Source organism: Lagenorhynchus albirostris, chromosome 17 (genome assembly GCF_949774975.1).
Source record: "Lagenorhynchus albirostris chromosome 17, mLagAlb1.1, whole genome shotgun sequence".
In the NCBI taxonomy this organism is placed as follows: domain Eukaryota; kingdom Metazoa; phylum Chordata; class Mammalia; order Artiodactyla; family Delphinidae; genus Lagenorhynchus; species Lagenorhynchus albirostris.
The window spans coordinates 62,873,540-62,890,982 of NC_083111.1; the positions used below are offsets into that span (position 1 = coordinate 62,873,540).

At 39.2% G+C, this 17,443-nt stretch overlaps 1 protein-coding gene across 3 annotated transcripts in view; it reads left to right on the forward strand.

Annotated features, from left to right (window-relative positions):
- COLEC10 (collectin subfamily member 10) overlaps positions 1-17,443 on the forward strand; it is a 117,296-nt gene that overhangs the window by 88,137 nt on the left and 11,716 nt on the right. For 2 of the 3 annotated variants that reach the window (XM_060128107.1, XM_060128106.1), the window contains exons 3-4: positions 10,710-10,781; positions 12,157-12,228. In XM_060128107.1, the coding sequence (XP_059984090.1) occupies positions 10,769-10,781; positions 12,157-12,228 (85 nt within the window). In that variant the 5' untranslated portion in view covers positions 10,710-10,768. Of the gene's footprint in view, positions 1-10,174; positions 10,782-12,156; positions 12,229-17,443 lie in introns of those variants that run through there. The other variant, XM_060128105.1, reaches the window with a different exon arrangement.

The following is a 17,443-nucleotide window of genomic DNA, read 5'->3' on the forward strand; positions in this document are numbered from 1 at the left end:
TTCTTTTTATCCCTCTAATTTCTTTTTCTTTCTTTCTTTCTTTCTTTTTTTTTTTTTAGGGGGGTTTCTCTTTATTTTATTGTTTTTTTAATTGAAGTATAGTTCATTTACAATGTTGTGTTAGTTTCAGGTATACATATATATGCATATATATGTGTGTATATATATCCAAGATATACATCTATATTTTTTTCATATTCTTTTCCCTTATAGGTTATTACAAAATATGTATCCCTGTAATTTCTCGTGGCTAGAAACTCTGGGGGCCGATTGGGTGATACTGTCATAATGTCATATGTGCTGAGTGCTCACTGCATTCCAGGCACCGTTCGGCCCTTCACAGGTATCATCACATTTACTCCTCCCCACGGCACCCTGGGGAAGATATTTCACTCTTCTGATTTACTAATGAGGTAACTGAGGCTGAAAGAATTGAAGTAGTTGCAAAATCTCACAGCCAGTGAGCGCCTGATCCCAGATGCCCTGTTCTTAACCACTGCATTGCATTTGCAGCAACACAGCACTCAGTCCTAGATGGATGGGATACCTCCTCTTTGCATTTGTTTCTGCTCACTTGGCTGTGAATGCGTTTGAATAATGAATGCTATGTTCAGGCAGAAGAAAACCTGCCCCACAAAACTTAATGTTGTATTTTTCATTAAGGATAATGTTAGTTGTGTTTTATTTTTTGTTTTTTTCCTCCCTGTTACTCGGACATGCAGTGACTGCAAAAGACTTGCAGGTTCCAAGTAGGAATTCTTTTTAAACAAAATAAGCCTGAAAACGAAGAGTGGGTGCTTTGTAATTCAAGTAGGAAGGATTGCAGGATTCTTGAAATTCTCACTTTTCTTTGCTAGGTTACACAGGAGTGAGGTGAAGGGGGAATGAAGTTTATGGGTCCCTGGAATGGATGGGGCACAGTAAAGGGATTGGCTGACAACATGCCATGCATATTAACAGCCCAGGTAGGGCCATATTAAGCACCCGATAAACATTAGATGTTATCATTATTGACGTTGATATTATTATTATTGTGATAAATTAGTCACAATATACATATCTCCTTACATTTTGTATTTCCTTGCATTTGTTTAGCATATTAATATTGAAAAAGCACTTCCATTTTATTTTCTTATTTGATATGTAGTCTTGTCATCTGAGGAGACAGCAGTAGAGATGAGTAAAAGCCTAGTCTCCTTACCCCTACATCATTGATCTTTCCAAAGGCTCACCTTGTTAGAAGCCAACAAAACAGGCAGTAACTTCCCTTTCAGAACATTCTTGACATTTACAAGACCTTGCTTGGTGCCTCCTTCCCACCAAGCTTTTCGGCTTAGGTCATGTCTTGTCCAAGCTAACGTTGTATCCCTAGGGTCCAGCACAGAACTTGGTAGCTGGTAGAAATTCAGTAAATATTTGTCCAAGGAATGAATGAGTGAGCACATTGTGAAGTTTGAACAGCTCTTGAGAACAAAGTGTAGAATGTCTGCCCTTATCACAAGGAACTTACATTCTGAAGTTAAGTAACAATGCATTTTTAAATAATACTTCAAGGCAGCAATCAGAAACTAGTAACAAGGAGCCAGATGGTGAATTACCAAGGAAATAATTCTACCAGTAAATTCAGATGATTTAGAATTTAATTTGAGACACGACTCATTGGTACGATTTATAAAAGGAGAAAGGGCCACAGTTCTTTTATATTATTTATGATTTATTTTTTAAATCATAAAAGTAATTCAGGCTTGTCGTAACACATAGAATGTATAAATGTATACAAAATAAGGATACATAAAGAAAAAGCTAATGATCTCTCTTTTCACTGTGACGCTGCCCTTTACAGATCCAAATCTCTCCTGTAACCATCATTAATAGCTTATTATTAACACTTTTCTCTATATTTGTTCTGTTCATTTGTTCTTTCTTCTAAATGGGATCATATGCATATGACTCTCTAAGAGGCATTCTTTACATAATAGAACCTGGAGCTCACTCCTTATTCAGAGATCTTTCTCATTATTTTTAGTAGTTGCACAATATTCCTCATATTTTCATCAGTCTCAGGATGATAAACTTTCAGATTGTTTATGTTTTGGGGTTTTTTTTGCCACTACGAGCAAACATTCTCATGTATACATTTGTTCTTACAGTTAAGTCCCATAAAATAGGTTCGCTAAGGTAAAGTAGAGTATGTGGATTTTTTATTTTAATCATGATTGACAGATTATTTTGCAGAAATGTTATAGCAGTTTATGTTGCCAAAAGCAATGACTGAGTGCTTTCTGTAGCCATGGCAACTTCAGATGCCATTAATCTTTTATAATTATTACTAAATATGATGGAAAAATATGACATTGACATTTACACATATATCTTTTTGTGACTAATAGTGAGTCTGGGCATCTTATCCATCATTTACTGTTTATATTTTTAGATTACCTTTTAATTTCATTTGTTGTCTTTTTTAGCAAAGCAGTTTGCAAAAACTTTTTGTACATTAAAAATATTAATCATTTTTTTAAGTCAGTGTTTGACTTTTTCCTTGTCTCTCATATTTTTGTTGATAAACTTTATTTATGTGGCATCTTTTGTCATATAAAGACTTTTAATTTCTCATATGGTCATATATGTCTTTTACTTTATAAGTTTTTCCCCTGAGGAGATGAATTTCAAACAGAGAGAAAACCACGTGCCTTTCAATGGGAGCAGACATTGAAAGACATTTTAATGAACAATGAATAGACAAGTCGGGCAGGAATAGAAAGTTATGCAGGTCAATGTCAGAAAATAATGCCAGAAAGTTCCATTGATACCAGTCTGTGAAAGCCCAAACACTAGACTAATTAGTTTGGACTTGGCCTAGAAACACAGAGGAACTGCTGAAATGTTTTGAATGGGGCAGTTTTATAATGAAAATGTGATTTTATACAGATTAGTTTGCAAGGTGGTTTGAAAAAGTGAAGTTCAGATCCAAAGAAACCAGGATTTCAACAACTATGTATACAACAGACACGATTCTAGGCCCTTGGAACCATCAGTGAATAAAAACACCATGAAGACCATTTAGGGCTCACCTGCAAGGAACACGGGTTAGTGTATAAGGACAGGAAGAGGTAAAACAATGGCAGTAGAGATGGAAGGAAAAAGAAAGGATGGACGTGAGAAAAAATAAGAATCAAGATGGGAGTTAGGAAGGAGGAAAGGGTCAAAGCCAGTTTGGGTGTTGAGCCTGGGGGATTGGAGCCTGGGGCACTGGAGCCTGGGGGATTGGAGCCTGGGGCATTGGAGCCTGGGGCATTGGAGCCTGGGGGATTGGAGCCTGGGGCATTGGAGCCTGGGGGATTGGAGCCTGGGGGATTGGAGCATGGCAGTGATACTGGAAGATGGGTAAATCAGAAGAGGAAACAAAAATATGAAGTGGAGGGAACAGTAGAGACAGATATTGGTGTACAGATCTTACTCAACTTACAATGCAGTTGCATCCTGATAAACGCTTCCTAAGTGGAAAATATCATAGTTGAAAGTGCATTTAATACACCTAACCTAGGGAACACCGTAGCTTAGCCTAGCCTGCCTTAGACGTGCTCAGAACACTTACATTAGCCTACAGTTGGGCAAAATTATCTTTTTAAAAATAAAGTGTTGGATATCTCATGTAATTTATTAACTACTGTACTGAAAGTGAAAAACAGAACGGTTGTCTGGGTACAGATGGTTGTCATATTGATTGTTTACCCTCGTGATTGCATGACTGACTGGGAACTGCAGCTCACTGCCACCGCCCAGCATCAAGAGAAAGTATCATATTGCAGATCGCTAGCCTAGGAAAAGAGCAAAAGTCCAAAGTTGAAGTACAGTTTCTACTGAATGCATATCACTTTTGCATCACTGTAAAGTCAAAAAATTGGTACGTCAGACCATCATAAATCAGGGACTGTCTGTATTTGCCTGGGCTGCCTTACTAGATTATAAGCCTTTCCCATAGACTCCCCCCCAGCAAGCTGAAGTCAATTCATTAATCAGCCATTATTAAGACTGACATTTCAATCAATTAGTAATTAATTTGACTGTATTTTCATTAACCTCACATTCATCCATCTTGTTTTTAAGAATGTTATTCCTTTTACTTTGAAACCTTTATTGAGAAAGCACCTATTGCATCTGAGACCCTGTGCCAAGTACTAGGGATACAAAGAAAATAATATATCATCGCCAACGCGTCCCATCATCTATGACACAATGTGGTGGATGCTATGAAATCTGAGGGGAATTACCTTCAGAGAATGAGATTAATCCAGACTGCTAAAGAGGGAGATGGGGGCAGATGCTGAGAAGACTCTTGGGTAGAGGAGGTGACACATTAGCTGGACCTACAGGGTGCATGGAATTGGACAAAAGATAAAAATCCACATGAATTTTATTGACGAGAACGTTTTAGTATCAACCTGCCCTAATATATTGACAAATTTGTATTTTAGGTTATTTTCTTCTGCACTTACCTTGAGATATAGTTTATTCTGGTGGAGCCCAATGAAAGGGATCTCGTTTACTTCTTCTGGAGAAAGAATAGAGGAGAGTTTTAGGTGTGAGCAGGCAGAGTTAGATGTTTTCTCCTTTATGTTCCCATAACTGCTACTCTTCCAGCATCTATCACAGTAATTATGTTTACTTGCCCATTCTCTCCTGAAGTTTTGATCTCCTCATGAGAAGATCCTGATCAGTGTCTAGTAGTTATAATAGTAAGGAAACTTGTGTTTGCAAGTGAAAGAAACAAAACCAAATCCAACTTAAACTGGTTAATCATACAAACAAACAAAAGCGAGAAGAGGAGTTTATAGACTCATGTAACAGGGAGGGTTTCAGGCAGAGCTATATCCAGGCTCAAGTGATGTGTTCAGAATCAAAAACACCTTGGTTCTCTTTTCCCCTATAATGACTTCATTTTAAAGAAGGGTCTTATTTTGTGGTGCTAAAATAGATTCAGATACTTCAGTAATAGTCTATCCTCTCTGCAACCCCTGTAGAAAGAGCAAGTCTCTGTCTTGAAATTCATAACTGTCTGAGTTATTGAGGAGACTTATCTACCAATTGAAATTTGTTGGCTCTCATTGGGCCACATGTCCACTGCTGAACCAGTTACTGTGGAGAAGGTTCAAACTACGTGGATCGAGAATAAGCTAGTATTGTTTCCTATGGCAAGTTGTGGGGCCGTTACCAGAAGCACAGGTAGAAGCTCCCAGGTAGGTGAAAGTTACAGATTTTGTGGATTAATGAGTCCCCTCAGTGCAAGGGACTCTTCTATAAATTTTGCCATCCATAGTATTATTTAATATTACAGTAACTCCATGAGACACCTGTAACTATCTTAATTTTCCAGGGTAGAAAATTGAAGCAGAGGGGATAATTATTTAGGATAAGATTAAAGAGCTGTTAAGTGGAGATTTAGGATTTGCACCTAGATCTCTGTGACTATGATTCCGTCTGCTAGGGCTGCCATAACAAAATATCACAAACTGGGGGGCTTAAACAACAGAAGTTTATTGTCTTACAGTTCTGGAGACTGGAAGTCCAAGGTCAAAGAGTTGGCAGATTTGGTCTCTCTTAGCCAAGACCTCTCTCCTTGGTTTGCAGTTGGCTGTCTTCTCACTGTGTCCTTACATGGCCTTTTCAGGGATGTGTGCACGCATCCCTCATGTTCCTTTGTGTGTCCAAACTTCCTCTTCACGTAAGGACACCGGTCAGATTGGATTAAAACTGCCCTAAAAGCCACAATTTAACTTAACCACCTATTTAAAGGCCTTATCTCCAAATATAGTTCCATTCTGAAGTGCTGGGGTAGGGCTTCAACATATGGATTTTGTGGAGAAGATACAATTCAGCCCATAACAGACTATAAAACTCCAGTTCATTGCACCAAGCTTCTGGAGGAAACTTGAATGACAGTCCTGTCACTCATTCAGTTTGAATAGACTTAATGGTTCTGAAGGCTGAGCCCCTTGAAAATTTCACCTTGGTTAAAAGCTGTCACCTTCCATGTAAGATTCTCCCTGGGACAGCTTTCCTCCTTAAAGACATGAAGTTTGCTATGGACTAAGATGAACGTGGTTCTTTGGTAAACATATCCCTACTGTGAACAGGAATAAACAGTGTTTTGCGAACACGTTAAATGTGGAAAAGGTACGAAAAGCGTTAACTGTTTAGAATGGTCTTATTTCACGCACATTCATCATAACCAGGTGAGGTAATGTTAGGGAAGAATCTCAGAAAAATCTCTTAGAAGACCTATGTGCTACCACCGTATTTTTACTAATCATGGAGAAACATACTGTTGTTTATTTATTTATTTATTTTTGCGGTACGTGGGCCTCTCACTGCTGTGGCCTCTCCCATTGCGGAGCACAGGCTCTGGGCGCGCAGGCTCAGCGGCCATGGCTCACGGGCCCAGCCGCTCCGCGGCATGTGGGATCTTCCCGGACCGGGACACGAACCCGTGTCCCCTGCATCGGCAGGCAGACTCTCAACCACTGCACCACCAGGGAAGCCTTACTGTTGTTTATTGTTCTTAAGCAAGGTTGACCAAGGTCAGGGTCTCCCCTATCAACAGATAAGCTACCTCACGGCCATGAAGATGCCAAACACAATGTTTACAAGCGATTTTTCACTTAGAAATCATGCTTGCTTGCTCAATTTTTATGTTTTCATTAAAAGAAATATGAAGAAAATTGCCCCTCAGAGTCTCAAAGAAAGAAAGATGCTGTGATAAAATGTCACTATGGATCTGTAGTCTCTCGACACTGTGTACCCAGTGCTATCTTTGGGGGATCAGTAAGCCATACCTGGTTTTAAATTAAAGATAATCTCCTTAAAAAAATTTAAAATATATATCTAAATATAATATTTTCCTATTGGCTCCCAATAACCAAGTGATGGGTGCCAGTTCTAGGGTACAGGACTGTTTAGACAGTTAAAGAATCCCACTTGCAGGCAATGAACAGGAGCTGTACAAGTAAGACTAGACAGGGAATAAAGGAAGTGAGAAACCTTATTAGTGACGTTTTCCTCTGCCCGCAATTACCATCCCAAAGCTATTAAAATGAATCAAAGTACCATGTGTCTCAGAGGAAGGAAACAACCCTCAATATGGGAGACTAAACACGTAGGGACTCTAGTCATTTCCAATTACAGATAAAACAGAAACTTTGGAAGGTTAAATATTACCCCTAAGTTCACAAAGCTGGAAAGTGATATAATTAGGACTTGAACTCAGGATATGTAAGAGTGGAACCTGTGGGCTTCATCAATATATCACTCCAGCTTCCCAGGAACTGCTGTCTTCTGTGAAAGACCAGTGGAAATTTGTCTTCTTCCAATCACTCTGGTCATGGCAGTTTTCTTAGTAGTCCTTAGTAGTCCTTTCAGAAGAGAAAATGAAATTATTTGTCATGATTTGTCTTCAAAGAACTTCGGTTTACTCCTCTGAATGTCTTCTCCTCTTTCTAAGTGCTTGCCTGTTTTTCATTAGATTATATGCAGCACAGCAGTATGGGCTCCAGATAAATGAAATCACAAAACACAAATCCCCGCAGCCCACTAAAAAGTAAGATTGATATAATGGTATTTCGTTTACGTAGGAGAATGTCCTTACCTTTTAGAGACACTTGCTGAAGTCTTTGAGAAATATTGGTTATAATTTACTTTAAAAAAAATCAGTAAAAATAAAGAGATGAAGCAATGACAACTTGTTAATTGTTAAAGATACCTCAGTATCTTTAATGGGTGTATATTTACTTAGCTATCTTAGCGTGAAAATCTTCATAGTAATGAGTAAAAAAAATGCCTAGTCAAATAAAAAAGTAAGTAATGATTTTAAAATAAGGATTGAGATAGGTTCAAAAGAGATGACCTTTCATCGTAATCATCATCATCATTTTTGTACCTCCATTCTGTTCTCATTAAAACAAGAATAGATGAGTTTACCAGACACTGTGCTGAACACCTCTCATGCATTGTCTCCTTTAGTCCCTGACAATCCCTTGACGTAAGGAATTTTTCCTCCATTTGACGGATGAAACTGAGACTCAGAGAAATGAAATGACTTTCTCCAGAGCTCTTTTCTCCAGTGCAGTGCACTCCTTTTTCCTTAGGGTGAGCCTTGTGAGTGTGACTGAGTTGAAGGGATCCAGGGCATATGGGGAGGTAGGTAGAGGCACAGAGGGACTGGTAAGCTGGGTGAATAGAGGAAAGGCAAACAATAGCAGGTCCCAGTAAGGCCTTAAAAGTTTTCTTTTTCTTTTTTAAAACAAATTTGTATTGGAGTAGAGTTGATTTACAATGTTGTGTTACTTTCAGGTGTACAGCAAAGTGAATCAGTTATACATATATATCCTCTCTTTTTTAAGATTCTTGTCCCATATAGCCCATTACAGAGTATTGAGTAGAGTTCCCTGTGCTCTACAGTAGGTCCTTATTAGTTATCTATTTTATATACAGTAGTGTGTACCTGTCAATCCCATCTCCCAATTTATCCCTCCCCCTCTTCTCCCCCGGTAACCATAAGTTTGTTTTCTACATCTGTGACTCTATTGCTGTTTTGTAAATAAGTTCATTTGTACCATTTTCTTTTAGATTTCACATATAAGCGATATCATAAGATATTTGTCTTTGTCTGACTTACTTCACTCAGTATAACAATTTCTAGGTCCATCCATCTTGCTGCAAATAGCATTATTTTGTTCTTTTTTATGTTTCTGGGGAATAATGAGGTCGTGATTGCGGAAGGAAAAGTACTGGAATGTGGTCCACTTTATGACCTTACTAGTGTATCTCATATATATGAGAGGTCCAGACGATAATTGATACAACTATGAAAATTTCCAAAAATGAAGATGCAATCAGCATACGTGGGAAAAGGGCGTAAGTAGGGTTGGGGAGGATATATTTTAGGTAGGAACCTGGCCTCACTGATAAAGCACACCATAACACCTGTATCACTCAGTTCCAAGGCTGACCAGGAGAAGGATGGTTAACAACTTGCCCCCAGTCCATAAGATTATTCTGGCCGTGGGAAAAGTACAGCTTCCAGTGAATTTTTTTAAGCATTTCCAAAACCAATTCACTAAGTTTTAATAATTACTTCCTTTCAGCAGGGATAATGACCTAGGTTCGGCTATTTCATTTCAAACTAGAATTTCATTAAAAGAGTTTTTGCTTTTTGGGGAAAAAAAATTGTACCTAAGAAAAATTGGTCAGCTGTGTGCTCTGCTGGAATTCTGCTGGAGAGATTATCACAACAAGCTGGTGGCCTGGCAGGGGCTGAAACAAATAATTTTGTAAAACTGAAATTAGTCCATCACAGTTTATAGTTTTTCATTTAATTTTAAAATGTAAGTGGCTATTTTTAAAAGAAGGAAAGTAAGTCTCAATTGCCCTACTAATCCAATGAAATCTCGCCAAGAGGGTGAAAGCAGACAGCTGTGCTCCATGTGGGAGATCCTTTCCAAAGCCTGCTTCTACGCCTCTCTTCCGTTCTCGTTAAAACAAGTCCCAAAGGTCAAATGAAGCTGGGACCCAAGCTGAAGGCTTGGTACACGTTGTTTACCTCATCGCTGCCAGCAGCCCTGTCACCGCCAGGCTGGGAGTCAGGCACGCAGGTCAGAAGAAGAAGAATCCTGCTTTCACCCTCCCAGGTCTCCATCAGGAACCACCAGGGAGCAGCAGATGACTAAGTCACTCACCTGGCTACCTCCAGTTAGATACTTGCTTGAAAATGAATGGGAAAGCTCCTAAGAAGGGGGAGAGAAGAAATAATAATGGCACCAATAATTCACATTAGTGTGGTTTTATGATTCACCAAACCACGTACATGCCTGCATTTGATTTTGCCCTTTGGTGAGCAGGGCACGCATCTTTGGTCCCGTTGTGCAGAACAGCAATCCCCAAACCCAGAAATGTTAAAACAGAAATTTGTTCCCGATCATACACCTTGTTCAGAACAAAAGCTTTGAAGGCATTTTCCCTGGTTTGAATTCTGGCTTTATTACTTACGAGCTGTGTGACCTTGGGAAGCTATTGAACCTCTATTTGACCTCATTTTCTCATCTGTAAAATGGAGCTAAGGGGCTTCCCTGGTGGCGCAGTGGTTGAGGGTCTTTAGAGGGCAAGGGGAGGTGAAGAAAGAGGCAGGCCACTCCAGATTGGTAGGTGAGAGGTTTAATAAGCAAGGGGAGTTACAAGGCTCGTCTTGAGTGGCCTTAAGACTAGTCGATCTCTGCACTCACCCACCAGAATCTTAAAGGTTTATATAGATGCCTTAACTGGGTTCGGGCATGTATTCAGTCCAGGTGGTCTCAAGGCTGCATCCTTGAAATGGCTTGGGCTATGGGAACTGGGTGGAACATACATTCCAAGGACAGGGGAGAGGGTAAGGAGCCGCTGATTGCCAGGGTCTAGCTTGCTGGTCAACCAATGGTCACATCCTCTTGATTACCTCTTCTAACAACATGGAAGAAGTGAAAGAAAAATGCTAATGGGAGTTTCTTCTCTTTCCCTGAGTGTCCCGTTCACATGGGCCTATAGACATAATCAAATCAAAGTTGTAAAGCCAACACTGAGCTGAGGGATGGATTCCAACCATGTTCAGCTTTTCCCGGGGCGTCTGTGCTTATGTTACTATTTGAGCTGCTCCACTCATTCATTTTCCATTTCTAAAGGAGATGAGGGTGAAAAAGGAAATCCAGGAGAGGAGGGAAAGCATGGCAAAGTGGGACGCATGGGGCCGAAAGGTAGGTAACATGATATGACTTTGACACTTTGCTCTCTCTCTACTGAACTTGCCTTGGAAGTTAGCAGCTTTCATAACACCCTCCGCTCCAGAGATTCATGAGATGTGTTTCCTAGATGAATTTACTTGCCACCAGAGAGTTCCTAGGAGATTGCCTGTCGACAAGACTCGAACACATTTCTCAAGCTTCATCCTTAGGGCTGGTGGGAGAGGAACACCCTGGGAGCCCTGGAGAATTGCAGTCTCTGGGAATATCTAAGAAACTCTGAGTTTTAGAAACACAGCCATGTTCACCGCTGTGTCTCCCCTCAGATGCCGTGCTAAGCACCTCTGGCTGGCTGGCTTAGTGTGTGAGGGGGAAGAAAAGCAAGAGCAGAAACAGCTGTCTGATCCATTGATTTACTCACTTTTCTCCAAGATCTCTTGGCAAATGGTGGGGTATATACGGGAAGAACAGGAGAAAGGAAAATGAGAATAAAACACACAGGCTATTAGGGAATGGTTCTACTCACAAGCCAAGACTCAGCCTCACCAGAATACAGCTTCTGGATTGTGACGTGTCAGCGCGTGTCTTCCAAGCACGAGAACTATTCCTTGCCATCTGCTGCAAGGTGGTGGCCCTAGACCACTGATTTTAAAATCTTCAGTAAGTTAAAGAGAGAAAAAGACTCATAGGATTTTGAGACTTCAATTTGAGAAATGCTGATTTAAACTCTTCTTATTGTATAAATATGTACAATCAACTGCAAAATTATTCTCACAACTAGATAGCTTTACAACTGGTAAATATTTTTTAGATAATCATGGATTAAAAATGCAAATTAGTAACAATTTTGTAGGCACTCAGGAACCCCTGATTATATTTTTTTGGATGAAAACTTGGTGGGACAATCTCTGATGTCTCTTTAATCACTAGGTTTTATGATTGTATGTTCCCTCCCCTTTGAAAAAATGGCTAAGCTAGTCCAATTTGTTTTAAAGTAGTGAGGAAATAGAATCCCAGACTGAAGCCAAAATGGATCTCAGGAGGAACAGAATTAGAAAAAACTGCAAGAATTTTTTCACTCAGCTCCTTACCTGACCTTTAGATTAAACATCCTCTGCTGTAGTTCTTTAGAAATATTGCATTTTAATATCATCAGGCCCAGGACTGTCACACTCACCCACATTTTAATTTTAATACGTACATTATAATGCTATTAAAATAGTCAATATAGCACAGGGTGTATATAATATAGCACAGGATGTTTATTATATACCACAGATAGAAGAATGCACTTTTCAGTATTTCCTTCAAGTGAATATCATATACTAGGCACATCATTAAAGGGAAGATAAAACCTTAGGATATAAAGATGACATGCTCTGCTTTTCAGGAATTAAAGGAGAACTGGGTGATGCAGGAGACCAAGGCAATATTGGCAAGACCGGGCCCATTGGCAAGAAGGGTAAGCTATATTTTACTATTCTCCAGTAGCAATTTAAAGCCAATTGAACCTACCCTCGATATATGTTGAAATGTTCTGTACCATGAAAAATGAGCCCTTTCCTTTCTTTAAAACACGAGTTTTCTCTTCCCTCCTATCTTGGCAGTTTCTTCCCTACGTAAGCAATGTGTCTTTGAAAAAAGGCCTTGAGCAAACTTCAACTGAAATTCAGGGACAGATTCAAACATAAAGTTCAGTTAGTCTCTACCCAGAACTCTCTCCTGGGATCTACTGGTTATAATCCTTTATGCAATTAAAACGGGTGTCATGACCATGAAGCGCACTCAGTTGCAGAAAACAATTATTCATAAAACTCAGTGTAGCTGAGGACAGTATAATATTCCTTTTTAATCTGAATGGAATAATAATAAGTCTGTGTCTGAGATCTACTAACAGGATAGGAATTTGAGGTGCGTGTATATACATCCTTTTGTTTTCAGTCATATCCTGATCCTGCATGTTCCTGCTTCCATATTATAAAACACAGGTAGCCTCCCTTTATTATCTAAGCACCCTATCCCATCGTCTTCTCCAAAAGCACCACAACGGTAGCAGGTTCTTTTTTTTTAATAGATCTTTACTGGAGTATAATTGCTTCACAATACTGTGTTCGTTTCTGTTGTACACCAAAGTGAATCAGCCATATGCATACATATGTCCCCATATCCTCTTCCTCTTGAGCCTCCCTCCCACCCTCCCTTATTGCTTCTGATGGTCAGCAGTTCATACAGACATCATTCTGTGGGTTTGAAGTTACAAAGCGATCTCCTTTAACCTGGATACACAATTGATTTGAGCGTAGGAGAACGGGCTCAAGTGCGGCTGATTTGCATCACAGGGGCATTTTAAGCAGATACTTGCTACGCTGGAGCTCACCACAGTAGTAGTGGGAGGTGGCTATGAAGTTATGACCTAAGCACAGTATTTACTCCAGTTAATTTTATGCAGTTATGATCTAATACTACATCTTTACATTTGCTTACATTTCTCGCAACTGGGAATGGCACCATGTATGGTCTGTAGTCACGTCTGTAAGTTTTGATAAATTTTAACGTTTTATAATCAGTTTGTGTATATTTTATGGTGTAAATGATAAAATAGACTAGTATCTACATATATTTTATACATTCATGACATACCTAAATTTTTCTTAATTTTTTTCAGTACTTCTAGGCTACGTGGTTTATCTGTGAGTTTTTTCAAATTGTTGAAAATCTCCCAAAACTTCCCCAATATATTTATTTTAAAACTTTGCACATAAGTGAACGTGCACATTTCAAACCCGTGTTGTTCAAGGGTCAACTGTATAATGCTGAATAACCACAGGACTACTATAGGAGCCATGTCAGAGAGTGAAGCCAGATTGGTATGAAAAAGAACCAGGGCTTCCCTGGTGGCGCAGTGGTTGAGAGTCCGCCTGCCGATGCAGGGGACACGGGTTCGCGCCCTGGTCCGGGAAGAACCCACATGCAGTGGAGCGGCTGGGCCCGTGAGCCATGGCCGCTGAGCCTGCGCGTCCGGAGCCTGTGCTCCGCAACGGGAGAGGCCACAACAGTGAGAGGCCCGTGTAAAGCAAAAAAAAAAAAAAAAAAAAAAGAGAGAAAAAGTACTGACCGAGATCTTGAAGAATAGTAACATGTTTATGGAAACGGGGATAAAGCATTTGAGGAAGATGCAAGAGATACTTGTGCAAAGGTGCAGAGTGGGGAAACTCAGTGCTATGGGTAATAGAACTCTGCAGCCTTAATGTCCCCTCCAGCCTTCCATATGTGCTTTAGCAGCTGCGTAATTAAACCAGCAGTGGCCAGCAGTGTGTTCTCCTGGGCAGGTTGATGGATGGCAGGCTGAGCTGAGGCTGTGGCCCCTCTCCTCTCATTCTGTGGCTTGGAACACCCTCCAGCTCATTCCTTTGAGAAACTTCCTGCGACCTGCATTTGAGGGCAGAAATAGAAGGCAGTACCACTGAAAAGAAGTTATTATGGTTCCTTTTGCTCCAGGGGCTTATATCCACCGTATAGTGTATATTCACTTGAAGTTGAAGACCTCGTAGCTGAAGAAGAGCTACATGGACCCCTCATAGTTCATGGTCCTGCTGTAGGATGTACCTGTGGTGGTTTTACCATGAAGCTGATGAAGTTTTGGCTGCAGAGCCCCACACTTGTTTGGGTTTTTCCCAAGCCGCCAAGAGGAGCCTCAGCGATGGGTTCACGTGGCCACAAGTCTTGGTGAAATTTGTAAAGTAACCTTAACTCATCAAAATGGTGCCTCTCAACATTTTAAAAAGCCAATGCCTTGCCAGCAAGCCTTTTGAGACATATTTGCCCCCTTAATGAGCTGTTTAGACATATTTTTCCTTCTTGCCCACCCCTCCGTGAAATTTTAACACCATCCATGGACTATATATTATGTAGTTTGTGTGTATTTATACTTTATATATTAAAAAGGAGTAAGATTTTTTCACCCCCCCACTGCACTGACTTTTGCATCCATGAGGTGGTACTGTCCCCACTGGAATGCATGGATTAAGGGTACTGTCTCCTTTTGCTGTTTCCCAAACATGCCAAGGTGCCTTCTTCTGCCCTCTGCCTTTGCTCAGACAGTTTCCTACCCCTACACACCTCTTCGTCCATCACAGTGTGTCAAAATACCACTTATTCTTCAAGACCATGAAACCTAGGCTTCTTTATAAAGCTTTTCCTGAACCCTTCCTTTGTGCTCTCAACCTGAGTTTGAACATCTATTAAGGTGTGAACATCTTCCATCATGGATTACTTGGGCTGCCATACAGCAGAATATTTGAGCTCTTGAGGTTTGAAATCGGAATGATTGGGTTTCAATCCTGACTCAGTGTCATTCTTGCCGTGTGACCTTGTATACATTTCTTAACCTATCTGTGCTTCAGTTCCCTCATGGACAAAATAAAGACAATAACAGCCTTAAAAAAAAAAAAAGAGAGAGAAAGAGAGAGCACTGTCTCCTGCACCAACTTCCCTCCAACATACTTCTCCTTGTATAAGTTTTTGGAGTGGATACAAGTATTTTGGGAGCTAGCTAAGAAGAACTTGAGTGGGGGAAATATTTTGTTTGGACTTAATGAGATATATCTGTGTAGTTTGCAGTTATTTCCATGTACAGTTAAGTTCTTGCTAACAGTTCCAAAGTAGGAATAACTTCCAAGAATACTCCTACCACCGACTGTGCAGATCTATCCAAAGTCATAATGAAAAAGTGCAGGGGTAGAAGTCAGATCATCATAAGAATGTGTCCGGGGCATCCAGCCCAAGAAATGTGTCGATTGTGCAAAAGAAACAAGGCTTGAAATGTACCAGGCCAGAGTTAATCTGTGGAAACATTTTTCAAATCTAACAGCTCAGATATGAGCAAGACTTTACAGAGGTATTCTCAAAGTTGACAATATTCTTAATTTACATACGCCATCAATAAGAAGTTGTGAAGGTGAAAGTAACTTCTTACGTTATTAATAATAAAAATTAAATTCAGATTTCTGCTACGGGCCATGAGAGAGTCACCTGCATTAATCCTTCTGCTAAGCATGACTAGTTGAGTCAAAAAATAAATAAAACCATATCTGAAGGCATGAGAGGGCAACCAAACTGAAAAAGACTTTAGGGGAGCCACGCTAAGGTAAGCTCTACATCCTGTGCTAATTTTCCACATTTACCAATTCATACTTGAGGCAGCATTAAGAGACCAAGAGGCTTGAGCAGACAGCTGCCCAAACTGAATTGGGAATTCAGGGCCTGCCAGAGATGAGTAGCCCAGGAAATGCCACTCTTTTTCTCATTTCAAAAACAAACATTTCCAGTTAGAATTCCAGGAATTCTGAAAAAACATTTCATTAAACATAGGCCCATTCGTGTTAAAAAAAATGTAGCAAACTAGAAATAGAGGGAAACATTTAATATGAAAAGAATGTCAACAACAACAGAAACCTATTTAAAAATCATAGTTGGTAACGAAATATTGAACACTTCTCTCCTGATATTGGAAATGAGATGAGCATAGCCTTCATCACCAAGTCTAATCAGCAATTATACTCGAATAAAGATGTTAGAAAAGAAAAAAACATTATATTATACAAGAGGTGCCAGCCAGAGGAAAAATGCAAGAACAAGAGATAAGAATCATAATAACTGGAAATGAAGAAGAGGATGATTATTTCCTGACGGCATGATAACATACCCAGAAAATACAAAAGAATCTACAGATTAGCTATTTGTATTAAGTTTTTTAGACAGCTTAACTTCTAAAAATCAATTTTGTTTCTAAATACTAGAAACAATTTTAAAAACTGAAATTAAAAAGATTCCATTTATTGTAGCATCAAAATGGTCAAATATCTAGGAATAAATCCAACAAAAGGTGCATAAGCTCTCTATGACAAACACCACATGTTGATAATGAGAGAAATTAAAGAATATCTAAGGAGATGGAGGTAAAGCTACATTCATAGATTGGTTGACTCAGTATTGTTAAGATGATCAATATTAATAAGATGATCCTCAAATTGATCAATAGATTCAGTGCTATTTCAATTAACATCCCAGAAGTAGTTCTCTTGGAATAAGATAAGCCAATTCAAAATTTATAGGGAAATGAAAAGGACCATGAATTCCCAAAGACCATCTTGAAAAATAAAAACAAAAGTGAAAGATTTAAATTACTGCATTTAAATATTTATTATAAAGTTAAACAATTAAGATAGTATTGATTTAGTGCAGAGACAAATAGACCAATGGAAATGAATACAGCATGCAGAAACAGACCCCAAACTTGAATTATGCAAAGACGATATTTTTTTTGAAATGGGAAATGATGCACTATCAATAGGTCAATGGATGTATATGAACGCAGCCAAACATATGCAGCACATAATATATGAAAAAAAAGAATTATAGAAATACAAAATTCTTTTATTAAAATTTTATGATTTTTAGTGAATTTTGTAATGTGGTAATTGGCTACTTTTAAAATTTAGTGACTTAGTTTTCTTTTCTTATAACAAGGATTCATTTTTATAAGTACTTTGTCATTTGTAATTTAGTATTTTTTTTAAAGACGTCTCCTCAAATTGTGTAAGCTTCAGATAAAAATACATCATGAATCTGCTTCTGGCTCTATCAGCTTCATTTAACAAATGGTTAAAGGGAGGGAA